Source organism: Zeus faber, assembly GCF_960531495.2.
Source record: "Zeus faber genome assembly, chromosome: 8".
Classification (NCBI taxonomy): Eukaryota; Metazoa; Chordata; class Actinopteri; order Zeiformes; family Zeidae; genus Zeus; species Zeus faber.
Genome location: NC_137195.1, coordinates 927,162 through 943,146, shown reverse-complemented (window position 1 = coordinate 943,146; position 15,985 = coordinate 927,162). Strand labels below are relative to the sequence as shown.

At 49.1% G+C, this 15,985-nt stretch overlaps 2 protein-coding genes across 2 annotated transcripts in view; one reads left to right on the top strand and one right to left on the bottom strand.

The window, feature by feature from the left end:
* Nucleotides 1-969: 969 nt before the first annotated feature.
* On the top strand, nt 970-4,626 carry pnp4b (purine nucleoside phosphorylase 4b; the record flags this gene model as incomplete). The annotated part of the gene is made up of 7 exons (XM_080005734.1): nt 970-998; nt 1,202-1,374; nt 3,361-3,464; nt 3,593-3,768; nt 3,859-4,049; nt 4,142-4,221; nt 4,480-4,626. 7 exons carry the CDS (start codon nt 970-972, stop codon nt 4,624-4,626), a joined length of 900 nt encoding a protein of 299 aa, XP_079861860.1.
* An 882-nt stretch (nt 4,627-5,508) lies between these two features.
* The window catches only part of decr1 (2,4-dienoyl CoA reductase 1, mitochondrial), a 13,564-nt gene continuing 3,087 nt past the window's right edge, over nt 5,509-15,985 (bottom strand). Inside the window, exons 2-10 of the mRNA XM_080005529.1 lie at nt 14,317-14,537; nt 13,569-13,626; nt 13,016-13,102; nt 12,753-12,900; nt 12,518-12,617; nt 12,000-12,072; nt 6,416-6,562; nt 6,191-6,253; nt 5,509-5,912 (exon numbers count right to left, since the gene is read on the bottom strand). Coding sequence (XP_079861655.1) covers nt 5,853-5,912; nt 6,191-6,253; nt 6,416-6,562; nt 12,000-12,072; nt 12,518-12,617; nt 12,753-12,900; nt 13,016-13,102; nt 13,569-13,626; nt 14,317-14,537 — 957 coding nt within the window. The 3' untranslated portion in view covers nt 5,509-5,852. The remainder of the gene's footprint in view (nt 5,913-6,190; nt 6,254-6,415; nt 6,563-11,999; nt 12,073-12,517; nt 12,618-12,752; nt 12,901-13,015; nt 13,103-13,568; nt 13,627-14,316; nt 14,538-15,985) is intronic.

Genomic DNA, 15,985 nt, shown 5'->3' with positions numbered 1-15,985 from the left:
ACACACACAGTACACACACACACACACACACACACTACACACACAGTACACACACACACACACACTACACACACACACCCTACACACACACACACACACACACACACACTACACACACAGTACACACACACACACACACTACACACACAGTACACACACACACACACACACACACACACACACTACACACAAAGTACACAGACACAGATTTTTAAGCTTATTTTTTACTAAATAAAAGTTTGTTCCCATGGACACCTGGCCTGCAGCTCTACCATTGAGCAAGGCAGCGGCTGTAGAATCTGATCAGGACAAATCAATACAGCCTGTCAGGAAGTGAAGGAGGGGTGTCAAAGGTCAGCGACAGACAGACAGGTCGACAGAAACCACACTATTGACCAGATGTGTAGATAAGACCCTCCACCCCCGCCTCAGCCAATCAGAGCTGCCCTGTCTGTCTGCCAGACTGTCTCTCTCTCTCTCTCGCTCGCTCGCTCTGTATTTCTCCTGCGGTTGGACGATGCACAGCAAAGCGACCTGCTGGTAAAATATGATTTAAATATCTGTAATTAAATGTTAGTAGATGGAAATATGAAATATGAATTCATATGAATCTGTTCATTGACGTTTTCATATAGTACAAGGAATGTGTGCTGGTGAGGGATTGGTGCATTTCTGTAAAAAGTTAAAAATGAAATCTGAAATGAAACATTTTGATGTAAAACCTTCCACCTCAAATCCTGGAGGTGGAGGTGGAGGTGGAGGTGGAGGTGGACCCCCCTCCCGATGGGGGTGGAGGTGACAATGTGACAAAGTGGTGCCATCGCGCAAGGTGTTTTGCTTGGTTCCATAAGGAAACGGAGTAAGACACCGGAGTGCACGTCGGGACGCCTGCCATGTGCTGAGGACACGCTCCTCATCAATGTACATGTAATACACCACCTCCGTGCTCATCCACACTGAAAAGGCACCATGGGGCCCCACCCCCCTGCACGTGCCCGGTAACAACATCAGAGCCTGACCTCTGACCTCACTGATACCGCTTCTTAGTACGGTAGTACAGTCGTAGTACGGTAAGTAGTAGTACATATAGTCAATGTAATGAACCTCTCTACGTCCTGTTCCCACTGAGCTGCTGCCACGCTCACATGGATCAATGAAGTCCTGTCTGTCTGTCTGTCTGTCTGTCTGTCTCCCCCTCCAGCTGCTGTTCCTTTGAGGACTACCAGCAGACCACTGAGTGGCTGCTGAGCCGCACCTCACTGCGCCCCCGTGTGGCTGTGATCTGCGGTTCTGGTCTGGGTCTCCTGGCGGAACCGTTGCAGAACCGGCAGAGCTTCCGGTACCAGGACATCCCCAACTTCCCCCTCAGCACCGGTCAGTTCAGTCTATCGAAAATTCACTCTTTTACCAGGGGGACTCCCCAGTCTTTTCAAAGATCGTCTTTTTAAAGGGTCTTGTTTACGAGTTTTGCGTACTCTTAACAATAATAATAACAATAGTAATAATAATAATAATAATAATAATAATAATAATAATAATAGCATTAATAATAATAAGAAAAGTAGTAATAATAATAATAATAATAATAATAATAATAACAATAGTAATAATAATAATAATAGTAATAATAATAATAATAGTACAAATAGTATTAATAATATTAATAAATATATCTGCAGGCAGCAATACAGGAGTCCAGTTAAGTGCTGTTAGATATGTATTACAGTTCTCTGGATTCTGTACAAAGTATCACGAGATCTAATTTTTGGACTTTTACAACGATGGGGTTAAATTTTGGGTGAGTCTGTAAAGTTTGATCAATATTTCCTGATACAAGTGTAGATGGGTGTGAATAAAAGTTTGGACGACAACACGTATGAAATGTTCCCGTTGTTGTTTGGGAAACATTCAGCTTCACTGGTTTCATCCCCAGTAACACTGCAGGTTGTTCCTTCTGCTGGTGATGTCATCAACGTGCTGCTCTAATACCTCCTGTACAACATCAACTGATGGAAACATGTTTACAAACATTCCATCTTGTTGTTGATCACTTCATGTTTCATCAACATTTTCATCTTCTCAACTTAAATCTGCATTTTTAATATTATCAATACGCATCCATTCATTATTGTTGGTTGTGGTTTTTGGATCTTCTTCTATTCTGGAAAGAGGATTATTCCCTTCTTTGTTTCATTCTACGTCCTTATAAACTTGTCGTGGATTCTTAAATACGCCGACTTTCAGTTATTTTTCGGCACCTGGAACAATAACAAAAACAAACTTTGTAATTACTTTACATAACAATAATATTAAATATATGTTATTTTATAAACATAAGAAATAAATATTAGTTTTAATAAGTACTTCATTGTATTTTTTCTGTTGATAATGTACAATTGTAAAATTCAGTTTATTAGGTGACTTGTCTGTAGTGTAATGCAGTTTCACTTTAAACCAAACCTTGTCATTGTTATAACTTTATAACCTTGTTGTGTGTAGTTGTGTGATATGTGGGAGGTTTGGATCAAACAGACTCGACCGTGTCAGACGAGACTCCACTGAAAATCACTGATTCTTTCTTTAATCGCTCTCCTATCGCGGGAGCCGCGCTGGGCTCGAGAGGAGGGCGTGGCCCGGCTCGGGTCGGGAGGAGGGCGTGGCCTGGCTCGGGAGGAGGGCGTGTCCCGGCTCGGGAGGAGGGCGTGGCCCAGCTCGGGTCAGGAGGAGGGCGTGTCCCGGCTCGGGAGGAGGGCGTGGCCCAGCTTGGGTCGGGAGGAGGGCATGTTGTTCCACCCCTCCTGCACTGCTGACCGGAGAGTGGAGGAAGCACCGGCAATTCTGCTGTACGATTGTGTTCATGTCACGTGGTTGTTTCTCTGCTGTACGATTGGCTGTTGGTGTCACATGGTTCTTTTTCTGTTGTACGATTGGCTGTTCATGTCGTTTCTTTGGAGGTAGAGGAGCGGACTCTGTATTGAACTGTATCGAAAATAAATCTCATAAATTTTACAACATTATCATGGAAGATTTTATCGTGAAAATTATCAAGATCGTTTTATCGCTCAGCCCTACCCTGAAATACCAAAAACGTTGTGGTATTTCTGTGAGTTTCATTTCTGCTCCAAATATTGATTGATATTGATCAGATTGCAAGGAAAAAACGTCTGAAACATCCCGATTCTGAGGAGACCTCAACTGTGTTTGTGTGTACTGCGGTTCTCCTGTTCCAGATACTTTTAGCCCAAAAAGACGCAGAGATTAAAAATAATAAAATCAGAGCAAAGACAATGGGGGTCCTGCAACAGTTCTATTGGTTTGTGATGTCACGTCCTCCCCGTCACTTCCCGTCCTCTCTTCCAGTTCAGGGTCACGAGGGCCGCCTGGTGTTCGGCACGGTGAAGGAGCAGCCGTGCGTCTTCATGCAGGGACGCTTCCACCTCTACGAAGGCTACTCGCTGTGCAAGGTGGGGCAGCGGTCGTCTCGGGGACCCACGGGTGGGGTTCTGCCCTTTCATTCGTTCTTGGGCCGACTGACTCCTCCTCCGTGTTGGAGAGAGCACATCCTGGTACTTGAGGAGCTCGTCTGTTGCAGGTGACCTTCCCGGTGCGGATCTTCAAGCTGATGGGCGTCCACACGCTGGTGGTGACCAACGCCTCCGGAGGAATCTGCCCCGACTTCAAGGTCGGAGACATGATGATCATCAAGGACCACGTCAACCTGCCGGGCTTCGCCGGACAGCACCCGCTGAGCGGACCCAACGACGAGCGGTAGGGCGGAGGAGGGGGAGGGGGAGGGGGGTGGGGGGGACCGAAGGACGAACGGACGGATGAACTGACCCCCACCGGCCCCGCCCGCAGCTTCGGGGTGCGGTTCCCCTGCATGTCGGACGCCTACAGCGCGGCGCTGCGACGCCTGGCGCTGGAGATCAGCGGCGAGTTGGGCTGCACCACCTTCACCAGGGAGGGGGTGTACTGCATGGTGAGCGGACCCAACTTCGAGACGGTGGCCGAGGCCCGCATGCTGCAGGTGCTGGGCAGCGACTCTGTCGGTGAGCGAGGCGCCGACACCGCAGCGTGGAGGCTTCCATTCCCTGGAGCCCTGCGCTAATGCTGCGGGGTGGGGGGTTCCGTTCCCTTCCAGGTATGAGCACCGTTCCGGAGGTGACCGTCGCAAAGCATTGTGGGATCAGAGTTTTTGGTCTGTCGCTCATCACCAACAAGGTAAGGTTGGATCCTCCGCCTGGTGGCCGCTGCCGGTACCACCAGCCTGAGCTTGGATCAGAGATACATTTGGTTCAAAGCATTTCATTATCACGCCATACACGATCGACGAACGATCGATCGATATTGATTGTTTCACAAACTGATCACTATCATTTGGTCATTTCGATGAATAATCCATCATTTCTGAAATATGTGGTTTGAGGTATAAGAGAGCTCCCATTCTGAGTCCTGAGCAGATGTTGATCCGCGCTGCAGGTGTGTATGGACTACAGTCGAGAGGAGAAGCTGAACCACGAGGAGGTTCTGAACATCAGCGAGATGCGAGTGGAGACCGTGAGGAAGCTGGTGCACGAGCTGGTGGCACGCTGCCACGCCCCCGAGCAAGGCATCAACACGCACTGAGGAGCCCATCGTCCCTCCACCCATCGTCCGTCTGTTATAACACAGAGGAAGTTTATATTTTCTTATTCCCGTGTTTTTGAAGTTGGGAATAAGAAAATCAAAAGAAAGAAATAGGGATGAATCGTCCAAACAGAAAACTCTCTGAGGAAGGAGGGAAGAAAACAATACAGAAAACTATAAGAGTAATACTATAGTACTGTGAGTAATACTGTAAAACTGTGAGTAATACTGTAGAACTGTGAGTAATACGGTAGTACTGTGAGTAATATGGTAGTACTGTGAGTAATACGGTAGTACTTTGAGTAATACGTAATACTGTAGTACTGTGGGTAATACTGTAGAACTGTGAGTAATACTGTAGTACTGTGATACTCTAGTACTTTGAGTAATACGTAATACTGTAGTACTGTGAGTAATACTGTAGTACTGTGGGTAATACTGTAGAACTGTAAGTGATACTGTAGTACTGTGATACTGTAGTACTTTGAGCAATACGTAATACTGAAGTACTGTGGGTAATGCTGTAGAACTGTGAGTAATACTGTAGTACTGTGAGTAATACTGTAGTACTGTGATACTGTAGTACTTTGAGTAATACGTAATACTGTGAGTTTAAATAAACTTGTTTCCTTGTTGGATTGAAGCACAATGTTTTAATATGTTTAAAGTGGTAATCTGTCACATTATTTTGTTTAAAATTGTCATATTTAAAACAATATTGATCCGGTATTTTATAACTGTCAGTGTACTCTGTGTGTACTCGTGTTGTGCCTGTTCTGCTCTATTTGCTGTTTGCAATGTTGGTGGCAGGGTCCGCCACAGCCGCGCTCAGTTGGTGCTTAAAGAACAAAACGATCCAAGAACAAAAACAAAGTCAAACGATTCAATCTACAATAACTTTATTGAACACATCTAACACACGAGCATCAGGATCCATGTGAATCCATGTGAATCCATGTGAATCCATGTGTTCATCTTCAGACCCTTCACAGCAAAGTTTAATTTAAAAAAATAATAATGAACATTAAACATTAAACTGAGTATTAATGTTTCTGTGAAACGTTCCGTTACACAAAGTATTTTTCAAATAGTACACAACCCTCAATCTGGGGGGGGATTTGTAGTACTGTGTGTGGTACTGTGTAGTGCACTGAGGTACTGTGTGTGTGGTACTGTGTGTAGTGCACTGAGGTACTGTGTGTGGTACTGTGTGTAGTACTTGATGTCTAGGATCCCTTGGTTTTGCGGATCAGAGCTTCTAGAAGGTCCCACTCCGCTGCTCTCACCTGCAAAGTGAAGCCTGATTACATTTGAGTTCATCGTTGAAGTTGAGCTGCTCTAAGCGACAAAATAACATTTAACATTGAAACAACTTTTATTTTGAAAAGCTGGAGGACGTGTCCGACATATGGAAACATTTTAAATGTGTTTTGCGCAGAGCTGCCCTGGAGCAGCAAAGCATTCTGGGTAAAACATCTGAATATCAAACTGTCGCTACACAGACTGCTTAGTAAGCAGCGGGGGGCGTGGCCACGGGGGGCGTGGCCACCGGGGTGGGACTCACCGCCTTCAGGCTGTTGAACTCTCCGGCCAGGGAGACGTACTCGCCTCCGTCCATCCTGATCACCTACAACATCACGTTCATAAAGTCATGAATACAATTAATAATAAAGTCATAAGGGAATAAAATAGTCATCAAATACAATGTACACAATAACAAAGTAATAAATAAAACAATCAAGTACTATAATAATAAGATAGTAAAGGAATAACAGTATTGTAACTGTACCGCTCCAGACACCCAGCTGGCGTAGTCGCTGCACAGGTACGCTGCCAGGTTGGCCAGCTCCACCTGCGTCCCCAGCCGACCGCTCGGGATCCGACCCAACATCTGCTTCTCGAAGGAGCCGGTGGGGTCCAGGCGGCTGAACGCCCCCTGGGGGCCACACCACACACCACTAAGACAGCACCTAGGAGCCGGTGGGTGGAGGCGGCTGACGAGCATCCAGTTTAAAAAGCCCGTCCACACTCCTTCAGGAGGGGCCTGTGTCATGACATGTTCCATCTGCTCCTGGCTTGTTCCAGCTAGCCCCCTCTCTACATTAAACTGCTCCTGGCTTGTTCCAGCTAGCCTCCTCTCTACATTAAACTGCTCCTGGCTTGTTCCAGCTAGCCTCCTCTCTACAATAAACTGCTCCTGGCTTGTTCCAGCTAGCCCCCTCTCTACATTAAACTGCTCCTGGCTTGTTCCAGCTAGCCTCCTCTCTACATTAAACTGCTCCTGGCTTGTTCCAGCTAGCCTCCTCTCTACATTAAACTGCTCCTGGCTTGTTCCAGCTAGCCTCCTCTCTACATTAAACTGCTCCTGGCTTGTTCCAGCTAGCCTCCTCTCTACATTAAACTGCTCCTGGCTTGTTCCAGCTAGCCTCCTCTCTACATTAAACTGCTCCTGGCTTGTTCCAGCTAGCCTCCTCTCTACATTAAACTGCTCCTGGCTTGTTCCAGCTAGCCTCCTCTCTACATTAAACTGCTCCTGGCTTGTTCCAGCTAGCCTCCTCTCTACAATAAACTGCTCCTGGCTTGTTCCAGCTAGCCTCCTCTCTACATTAAACTGCTCCTGGCTTGTTCCAGCTAGCCTCCTCTCTACTATAAACTGCTCCTGGCTTGTTCCAGCTAGCCTCCTCTCTACATTAAACTGCTCCTGGCTTGTTCCAGCTAGCCTCCTCTCTACAATAAACTGCTCCTGGCTTGTTCCAGCTAGCCTCCTCTCTACATTAAACTGCTCCTGGCTTGTTCCAGCTAGCCTCCTCTCTACATTAAACTGCTCCTGGCTTGTTCCAGCTAGCCTCCTCTCTACATTAAACTGCTCCTGGCTTGTTCCAGCTAGCCTCCTCTCTACAATAAACTGCTCCTGGCTTGTTCCAGCTAGCCTCCTCTCTACTATAAACTGCTCCTGGCTTGTTCCAGCTAGCCTCCTCTCTACATTAAACTGCTCCTGGCTTGTTCCAGCTAGCCTCCTCTCTACATTAAACTGCTCCTGGCTTGTTCCAGCTAGCCTCCTCTCTACATTAAACTGCTCCTGGCTTGTTCCAGCTAGCCTCCTCTCTACTATAAACTGCTCCTGGCTTGTTCCAGCTAGCCTCCTCTCTACATTAAACTGCTCCTGGCTTGTTCCAGCTAGCCTCCTCTCTACATTAAACTGCTCCTGGCTTGTTCCAGCTAGCCTCCTCTCTACATTAAACTGCTCCTGGCTTGTTCCAGCTAGCCTCCTCTCTACATTAAACTGCTCCTGGCTTGTTCCAGCTAGCCTCCTCTCTACATTAAACTGCTCCTGGCTTGTTCCAGCTAGCCTCCTCTCTACATTAAACTGCTCCTGGCTTGTTCCAGCTAGCCTCCTCTCTACATTAAACTGCTCCTGGCTTGTTCCAGCTAGCCTCCTCTCTACAATAAACTGCTCCTGGCTTGTTCCAGCTAGCCTCCTCTCTACATTAAACTGCTCCTGGCTTGTTCCAGCTAGCCTCCTCTCTACATTAAACTGCTCCTGGCTTGTTCCAGCTAGCCTCCTCTCTACAATAAACTGCTCCTGGCTTGTTCCAGCTAGCCTCCTCTCTACATTAAACTGCTCCTGGCTTGTTCCAGCTAGCCCCCTCTCTACAATAAACTGCTCCTGGCTTGTTCCAGCTAGCCCCCTCTCTACATTAAACTGCTCCTGGCTTGTTCCAGCTAGCCTCCTCTCTACAATAAACTGCTCCTGGCTTGTTCCAGCTAGCCTCCTCTCTACATTAAACTGCTCCTGGCTTGTTCCAGCTAGCCTCCTCTCTACATTAAACTGCTCCTGGCTTGTTCCAGCTAGCCTCCTCTCTACATTAAACTGCTCCTGGCTTGTTCCAGCTAGCCTCCTCTCTACATTAAACTGCTCCTGGCTTGTTCCAGCTAGCCCCCTCTCTACATTAAACTGCTCCTGGCTTGTTCCAGCTAGCCTCCTCTCTACAATAAACTGCTCCTGGCTTGTTCCAGCTAGCCCCCTCTCTACAATAAACTGCTCCTGGCTTGTTCCAGCTAGCCCCCTCTCTACATTAAACTGCTCCTGGCTTGTTCCAGCTAGCCTCCTCTCTACAATAAACTGCTCCTGGCTTGTTCCAGCTAGCCTCCTCTCTACATTAAACTGCTCCTGGCTTGTTCCAGCTAGCCCCCTCTCTACATTAAACTGCTCCTGGCTTGTTCCAGCTAGCCTCCTCTCTACATTAAACTGCTCCTGGCTTGTTCCAGCTAGCCCCCTCTCTACATTAAACTGCTCCTGGCTTGTTCCAGCTAGCCTCCTCTCTACATTAAACTGCTCCTGGCTTGTTCCAGCTAGCCCCCTCTCTACAATAAACTGCTCCTGGCTTGTTCCAGCTAGCCCCCTCTCTACATTAAACTGCTCCTGGCTTGTTCCAGCTAGCCTCCTCTCTACATTAAACTGCTCCTGGCTTGTTCCAGCTAGCCTCCTCTCTACAATAAACTGCTCCTGGCTTGTTCCAGCTAGCCTCCTCTCTACATTAAACTGCTCCTGGCTTGTTCCAGCTAGCCTCCTCTCTACATTAAACTGCTCCTGGCTTGTTCCAGCTAGCCTCCTCTCTACAATAAACTGCTCCTGGCTTGTTCCAGCTAGCCTCCTCTCTACATTAAACTGCTCCTGGCTTGTTCCAGCTAGCCTCCTCTCTACAATAAACTGCTCCTGGCTTGTTCCAGCTAGCCCCCTCTCTACATTAAACTGCTCCTGGCTTGTTCCAGCTAGCCTCCTCTCTACATTAAACTGCTCCTGGCTTGTTCCAGCTAGCCTCCTCTCTACAATAAACTGCTCCTGGCTTGTTCCAGCTAGCCCCCTCTCTACAATAAACTGCTCCTGGCTTGTTCCAGCTAGCCCCCTCTCTACATTAAACTGCTCCTGGCTTGTTCCAGCTAGCCTCCTCTCTACAATAAACTGCTCCTGGCTTGTTCCAGCTAGCCTCCTCTCTACATTAAACTGCTCCTGGCTTGTTCCAGCTAGCCTCCTCTCTACAATAAACTGCTCCTGGCTTGTTCCAGCTAGCCCCCTCTCTACAATAAACTGCTCCTGGCTTGTTCCAGCTAGCCCCCTCTCTACATTAAACTGCTCCTGGCTTGTTCCAGCTAGCCTCCTCTCTACAATAAACTGCTCCTGGCTTGTTCCAGCTAGCCTCCTCTCTACATTAAACTGCTCCTGGCTTGTTCCAGCTAGCCCCCTCTCTACATTAAACTGCTCCTGGCTTGTTCCAGCTAGCCTCCTCTCTACATTAAACTGCTCCTGGCTTGTTCCAGCTAGCCTCCCCTCTACATTAAACTGCTCCTGGCTTGTTCCAGCTAGCCTCCTCTCTACATTAAACTGCTCCTGGCTTGTTCCAGCTAGCCCCCTCTCTACATTAAACTGCTCCTGGCTTGTTCCAGCTAGCCCCCTCTCTACATTAAACTGCTCCTGGCTTGTTCCAGCTAGCCCCCTCTCTACATTAAACTGCTCCTGGCTTGTTCCAGCTAGCCTCCTCTCTACATTAAACTGCTCCTGGCTTGTTCCAGCTAGCCTCCTCTCTACAATAAACTGCTCCTGGCTTGTTCCAGCTAGCCCCCTCTCTACATTAAACTGCTCCTGGCTTGTTCCAGCTAGCCTCCTCTCTACATTAAACTGCTCCTGGCTTGTTCCAGCTAGCCCCCTCTCTACAATAAACTGCTCCTGGCTTGTTCCAGCTAGCCCCCTCTCTACATTAAACTGCTCCTGGCTTGTTCCAGCTAGCCTCCTCTCTACAATAAACTGCTCCTGGCTTGTTCCAGCTAGCCTCCTCTCTACATTAAACTGCTCCTGGCTTGTTCCAGCTAGCCTCCTCTCTACATTAAACTGCTCCTGGCTTGTTCCAGCTAGCCTCCTCTCTACATTAAACTGCTCCTGGCTTGTTCCAGCTAGCCTCCTCTCTACATTAAACTGCTCCTGGCTTGTTCCAGCTAGCCCCCTCTCTACATTAAACTGCTCCTGGCTTGTTCCAGCTAGCCTCCTCTCTACAATAAACTGCTCCTGGCTTGTTCCAGCTAGCCCCCTCTCTACAATAAACTGCTCCTGGCTTGTTCCAGCTAGCCCCCTCTCTACATTAAACTGCTCCTGGCTTGTTCCAGCTAGCCTCCTCTCTACAATAAACTGCTCCTGGCTTGTTCCAGCTAGCCTCCTCTCTACATTAAACTGCTCCTGGCTTGTTCCAGCTAGCCCCCTCTCTACATTAAACTGCTCCTGGCTTGTTCCAGCTAGCCTCCTCTCTACATTAAACTGCTCCTGGCTTGTTCCAGCTAGCCCCCTCTCTACATTAAACTGCTCCTGGCTTGTTCCAGCTAGCCTCCTCTCTACATTAAACTGCTCCTGGCTTGTTCCAGCTAGCCTCCTCTCTACATTAAACTGCTCCTGGCTTGTTCCAGCTAGCCTCCTCTCTACATTAAACTGCTCCTGGCTTGTTCCAGCTAGCCCCCTCTCTACATTAAACTGCTCCTGGCTTGTTCCAGCTAGCCTCCTCTCTACATTAAACTGCTCCTGGCTTGTTCCAGCTAGCCTCCTCTCGACATTAAACTGGTGTTTTCAACCCCCCGTTGTCTGTGTCTCTGTGCTGGAGGGCCCACCACAAGCCACTTAGGTGGTGTGTGGTGGCCTGAGTGCCACAATAACAAAATTAATAATAACAATAATTATAATAAATACATCTGCAAGCTACACAAGATGCAGTTTATTGGTGTAAGGTACATTTTACAGTTTCCCGGGTTCTCTGAAATGCAGCACGATTTTCCGAATTTACTTGAATGCAGCGTGGGCTCCCCCCGGTCTGTGGTCTCCCGGTTGCCGGTCTCACGGAGCAACCGCTATGCGTCTACACAGCACCACCCTCCTGTCTCTACAAGACTCCATGTTTGGAGGTAAAGGTGAGTTGTCATGGTTACAACTCAGTGTGTTGTCAGGGGAGGTAGAGCTGCTCCCTCAGTGACGTTTGGCTGTTTGCTGCCGCGTCGGCACCAATGATGCGGGGATGACTTTCTGTGATTATTTATGATTTTCCGGGTAATAGTTTGCACCGACCGACAGGAGGTTTTACAACCTTGGCGTGTGGGTAATGTACGAAGGTTGTGCTACTTCCAGTCAACTTTCACTAATTCCAGCTTGGAATTTGCATCGATTTGAATCAAACTTGAACCACGAGATCTCTGTGACATCCCGGTTCTAACGACACCTCAACTGTCTCCGTGGGTTCAGTTTTGCTTTTAGCCGGAAAAATGCAGAGGAGAATAATAATAACAACAATAATAATAATGATATGCACGGGTGAGGGATTGTGGGTAAAGTGCGGTACCTTGGTTTTGATTGGTCCGGGCTGGATGACGTTGAACCGCAGCCCATACCGCCCCCACTCAGCCGCCAGGGACCTGAAACAAGATGGCCACCGCACCATCAGACAGTCACAGGCTCCCAGTATCACCTGTTTATCACTGCTATGTTCAGTCCTGACTCCAAACGGTCACAACAGAAGTGACATGGCTACCGGTGGCCACTAGGGGGCACCTTATTGATTAACACACTTTAGATAAGACACTTCATTGATAACCAGGGGAGATTCAGGTGAGTTTAGGAGGGATTGGACCATTGGTCTCTTCAGCTGCAGTTTGCAGGGCTACCAGCAGGGAGCACTAGCAGCTAACAGAACAATGTGCAGGCTAGCGGCTCATAGTAGGGGGAGCTAGCGGCTAACAGTAGTGGGCCCTAGCGGCTAACAGTAGGGGGCGCTAGTGGCTAATCGTAGGGGGCGCTAGCGGCTAATCGTAGGGGGCGCTAGCGGCTAATAGTAGGGGCGCTAGCGGCCAGCAGACTGACTTGCAGAGCGTCTCAACTCCAGACTTTGCTGCTGCGCTCGGAACGACGAAACCAGAACCAGACTCAGCGTAGATGGTGGTGATGGCCAGGAAGGCTGCTCCTAGAGAGAGAGAAGAGAGGGGGTGAGACAGAGAGAGGTGAGAGGAGGTGAGACAGAGAGAGAGAGAGAGAGAGAGAGAGAGAGAGAGAGAGAGAGAGAGAGAGAGAGAGAGAGAGAGAGAGACAGGAGTGCTACCTTTCTGGGCCTGGATCAGCCTCTTCCCCACCTCCAGGGTGACGTAGGCCGTCCCATTGAGCACGATGTCGGTGATGGTGTTCCACGCGTTGGCTGAGAGACGCTCGGACGGAGAGATGAAGTTTCCTGCTGCGTTGTTGATTATCACCTGCAGGTCAAATTACACCACCAGGTCAGATTGTAGATCTACTGGAGCCTGCAGGAGCAGTTTACTCCACACCCTGGACCTCCACCTTCAGTGAGGCTAACCCCCGTGTACCTACGTCAGGGAGGCCTCCTAGCTCCACCAGCTGGTCCACACAAGCTTCCACAGCGACAGGATCTCTGACGTTGCACTGGAGCGCGTGAACCTAGAGAGCGAGTTGGAACTTCTTACACTTGGACGACAATAAACCAACAAACACAGGAGTCATGATGATGTCATGATGATGTCATGATACAACACAAATAAAAACAAACCAACAACAACTGAAGGCCGAACTGTAAATAAAAACAGCCACAAGGAAGGAACCAAACAGGGCGTGTCCTCGTACCGACTGCACCCCAGCCGGTTTGGAAAAGCAGCCATGCGGTGGCCCTGTGGCCCCGCCCTGCAGCCCCGTGGCCCCGCCCTGCAGCCCCGTGGCCCCGCCGCCACGTGGCCCCACCCTGCTGCCCCCACAGGCCGACCTCTTCATGTTCCTTCTGGAAGGTAGTTTCCCTGCTTTGGTAAATGAGTAAAACATTTCCAGGTCGTTGGACCGGGCACCAAGCGACAGACAGACAGACAGACAGACAGACAGACAGACAGACAGAGTGTTTGTGGTTCAGACAGACCTTGTTTCCTGTCTCACAGCTGATCTCTTCTGCAGTTTTTTGTAGAACGTCCAGCTTCCTGGGGAGCAGGAAGGGGAGGAGTCAGTTCATCTTTCACTTTTTCATGGAATTTGCCTCCGTCATCTTTATTGACGATTCCCGCCCAGAGAGGTGGAGCGGCGGGTGGTGTTTCCATGGCAACGCCGCCACGCTCAGCAGCAAGGGGCGAGGGCCTTGTTCTGTGTAGCGTCCGGCTTGTCTCCTTGGCAACGGGGCCTCATCGGACGTTAAAAAAAAAATACAGTATGAAGCATTGCTGCGTTGGCTCCGCCCCCTTCAGCAAAAACCTTCCAATCAAAGTCTTTGCTGAGAATTTAAGAAAACACTTCATGAAACTTCACCTCAGAGGGAGATTCCATTTACGTTTGTTTTATCTTTTATTTTTCTGTTTTTGGACGAAAAAAAGCATCTGTCTGTCTGTCTGTCCGTCTGTCCGTCCATCTGTCTGTCCGCCCATCTGTCCGTCTCTGTCTGTCCATCCGTTTGCCGTCTGTCCGCCCATCTGTCTGTCTGTCCATCTGTCTGTCTGTCCGCCCATCTGTATGTCTGTCCGCCCATCTGTCCGTCCGTCTGTCTGTCCATCTCTATCTTTCCATCCATCTGTCTCTCTGTACTTCCATCCGTCTCTCTATCTATCCATCTGTCTCTCTCTCTCCACCTGTCTGTCTGTCCATGTATCTACTAGCAGTTAGCGGCGAGCAGCCTCCACCTGCTGGCGATGAAGCACTTGGCCCCGAGGCCGGACAACATCGCGGCCATGGCGCGGCCGAGCCCCGTGCCTCCCCCGGTGATGAGGGCCACCTTGTTGCTGAAGGTTCCAGGAAGCAACATGGCCCCTTCGGACGCAGGGAAGAAGGAGGCGGCGGAGGGTGGAGCGCCGTCCCCGGCTCCGCCTTTCTGCATCAGGACGCTGCCGCCACGACTCCACATCTGGATGCAGGGAGAACAGGGGTGAGACCGAGCACCGTCTCACCCTCACTGTGTCTGTTTCATGTTTGACTCAACTTCATGTGTGGACACTTTTTCCCATCATGCACTGAGGTTGGTCACCAGGTGGTGGTGATTGGGGTTGGTGTTGGTGGTTGGGGTAGTTGTGGTGGGGGTGGTGGGGTTGTGGTGGTGGTGATGGTGGTGGTTGTGTTGGTTGTTTTGGTGGTGGTGGTGGGTGGTTGGGGTTGTGGTGGTGGTGTTGGTGGTTGTTTTGGTGGTGGTGATGGTTGTGTTGGTGGTTGTGTTGTTGGTGGTGTTGGTAGTGGTGGTTGTGTTGTTGGTGGTGTTGGTGGGTGGTTGGGGTTGTGGTGGTGGTGTTGGTGGTTGTTTTGGTGGTGGTGATGGTTGTGTTGGTGGTTGTGTTGTTGGTGGTGTTGGTAGTGGTGGTTGTGTTGTTGGTGGTGTTGGTGGGTGGTTGGGGTTGTGGTGGTGGTGTTGGTGGTTGTTTTGGTGGTGGTGATGGTTGTGTTGGTGGTTGTGTTGTTGGTGGTGTTGGTAGTGGTGGTTGTGTTGTTGGTGGTGTTGGTGGGTGGTTGGGGTTGTGGTGGTGGTGTTGGTGGTTGTTTTGGTGGTGGTGATGGTTGTGTTGGTGGTTGTGTTGTTGGTGGTGTTGGTAGTGGTGGTTGTGTTGTTGGTGTTGGTGGTGGTATCGGCCTCTTTGTTGTTGAGACTGAACCGCTTTAACTCTTTTAGAAGGCGCAGCAGGTTTGACCTTTGACCCCACAGCCCCAGGTGCATTGTGGGAGTTCCACAAGGCACCTTGGGCTGTGGGGTCAAAGGTCAAACAGGATCAATATCTGGCTGGTGACATGAAAGTGATGCAGCAGCAGCTTGATGCTCCTGGTGACATCATCACAAACAACAAGAGGCTCAACAGGTGGAGGCAGTTTGACAAGGAGCTGACGGAGGAGGAACAAGAGTAAAAAGTAGAGAAATGTAGTAGAATGACACCAAGTACAAAGTAAATATACTTCACTTGTACTTTGTAGCTGTTTGAACCCTCACCTACCTACCACACACACACACACACACACACACACACACACACACACACACACACACACACACACACACACACACACACACACACACACACACACACACACACACACACACACACACACACACACACACAGTTAGTGTTATTTGGCTTTCAGGTGAAATTTCAGGATGGAGCTAAAATGCACTATAACCTTTCCAGCTGAACTTCATTTGACCTTCTCTAAACTTTTGAATGCACATGTCCAACTGTTCAATGTTTCAGTACTTTTTGCACAACTTGCTGTTCTCTAACAAGGAGCTGAACGGAAAAATTCACAACAGGTGTTTGATCCATGAATCCACCTGGTTCCATGAATCCATTCCTGGTTCAATTAGAGTTGGTATTT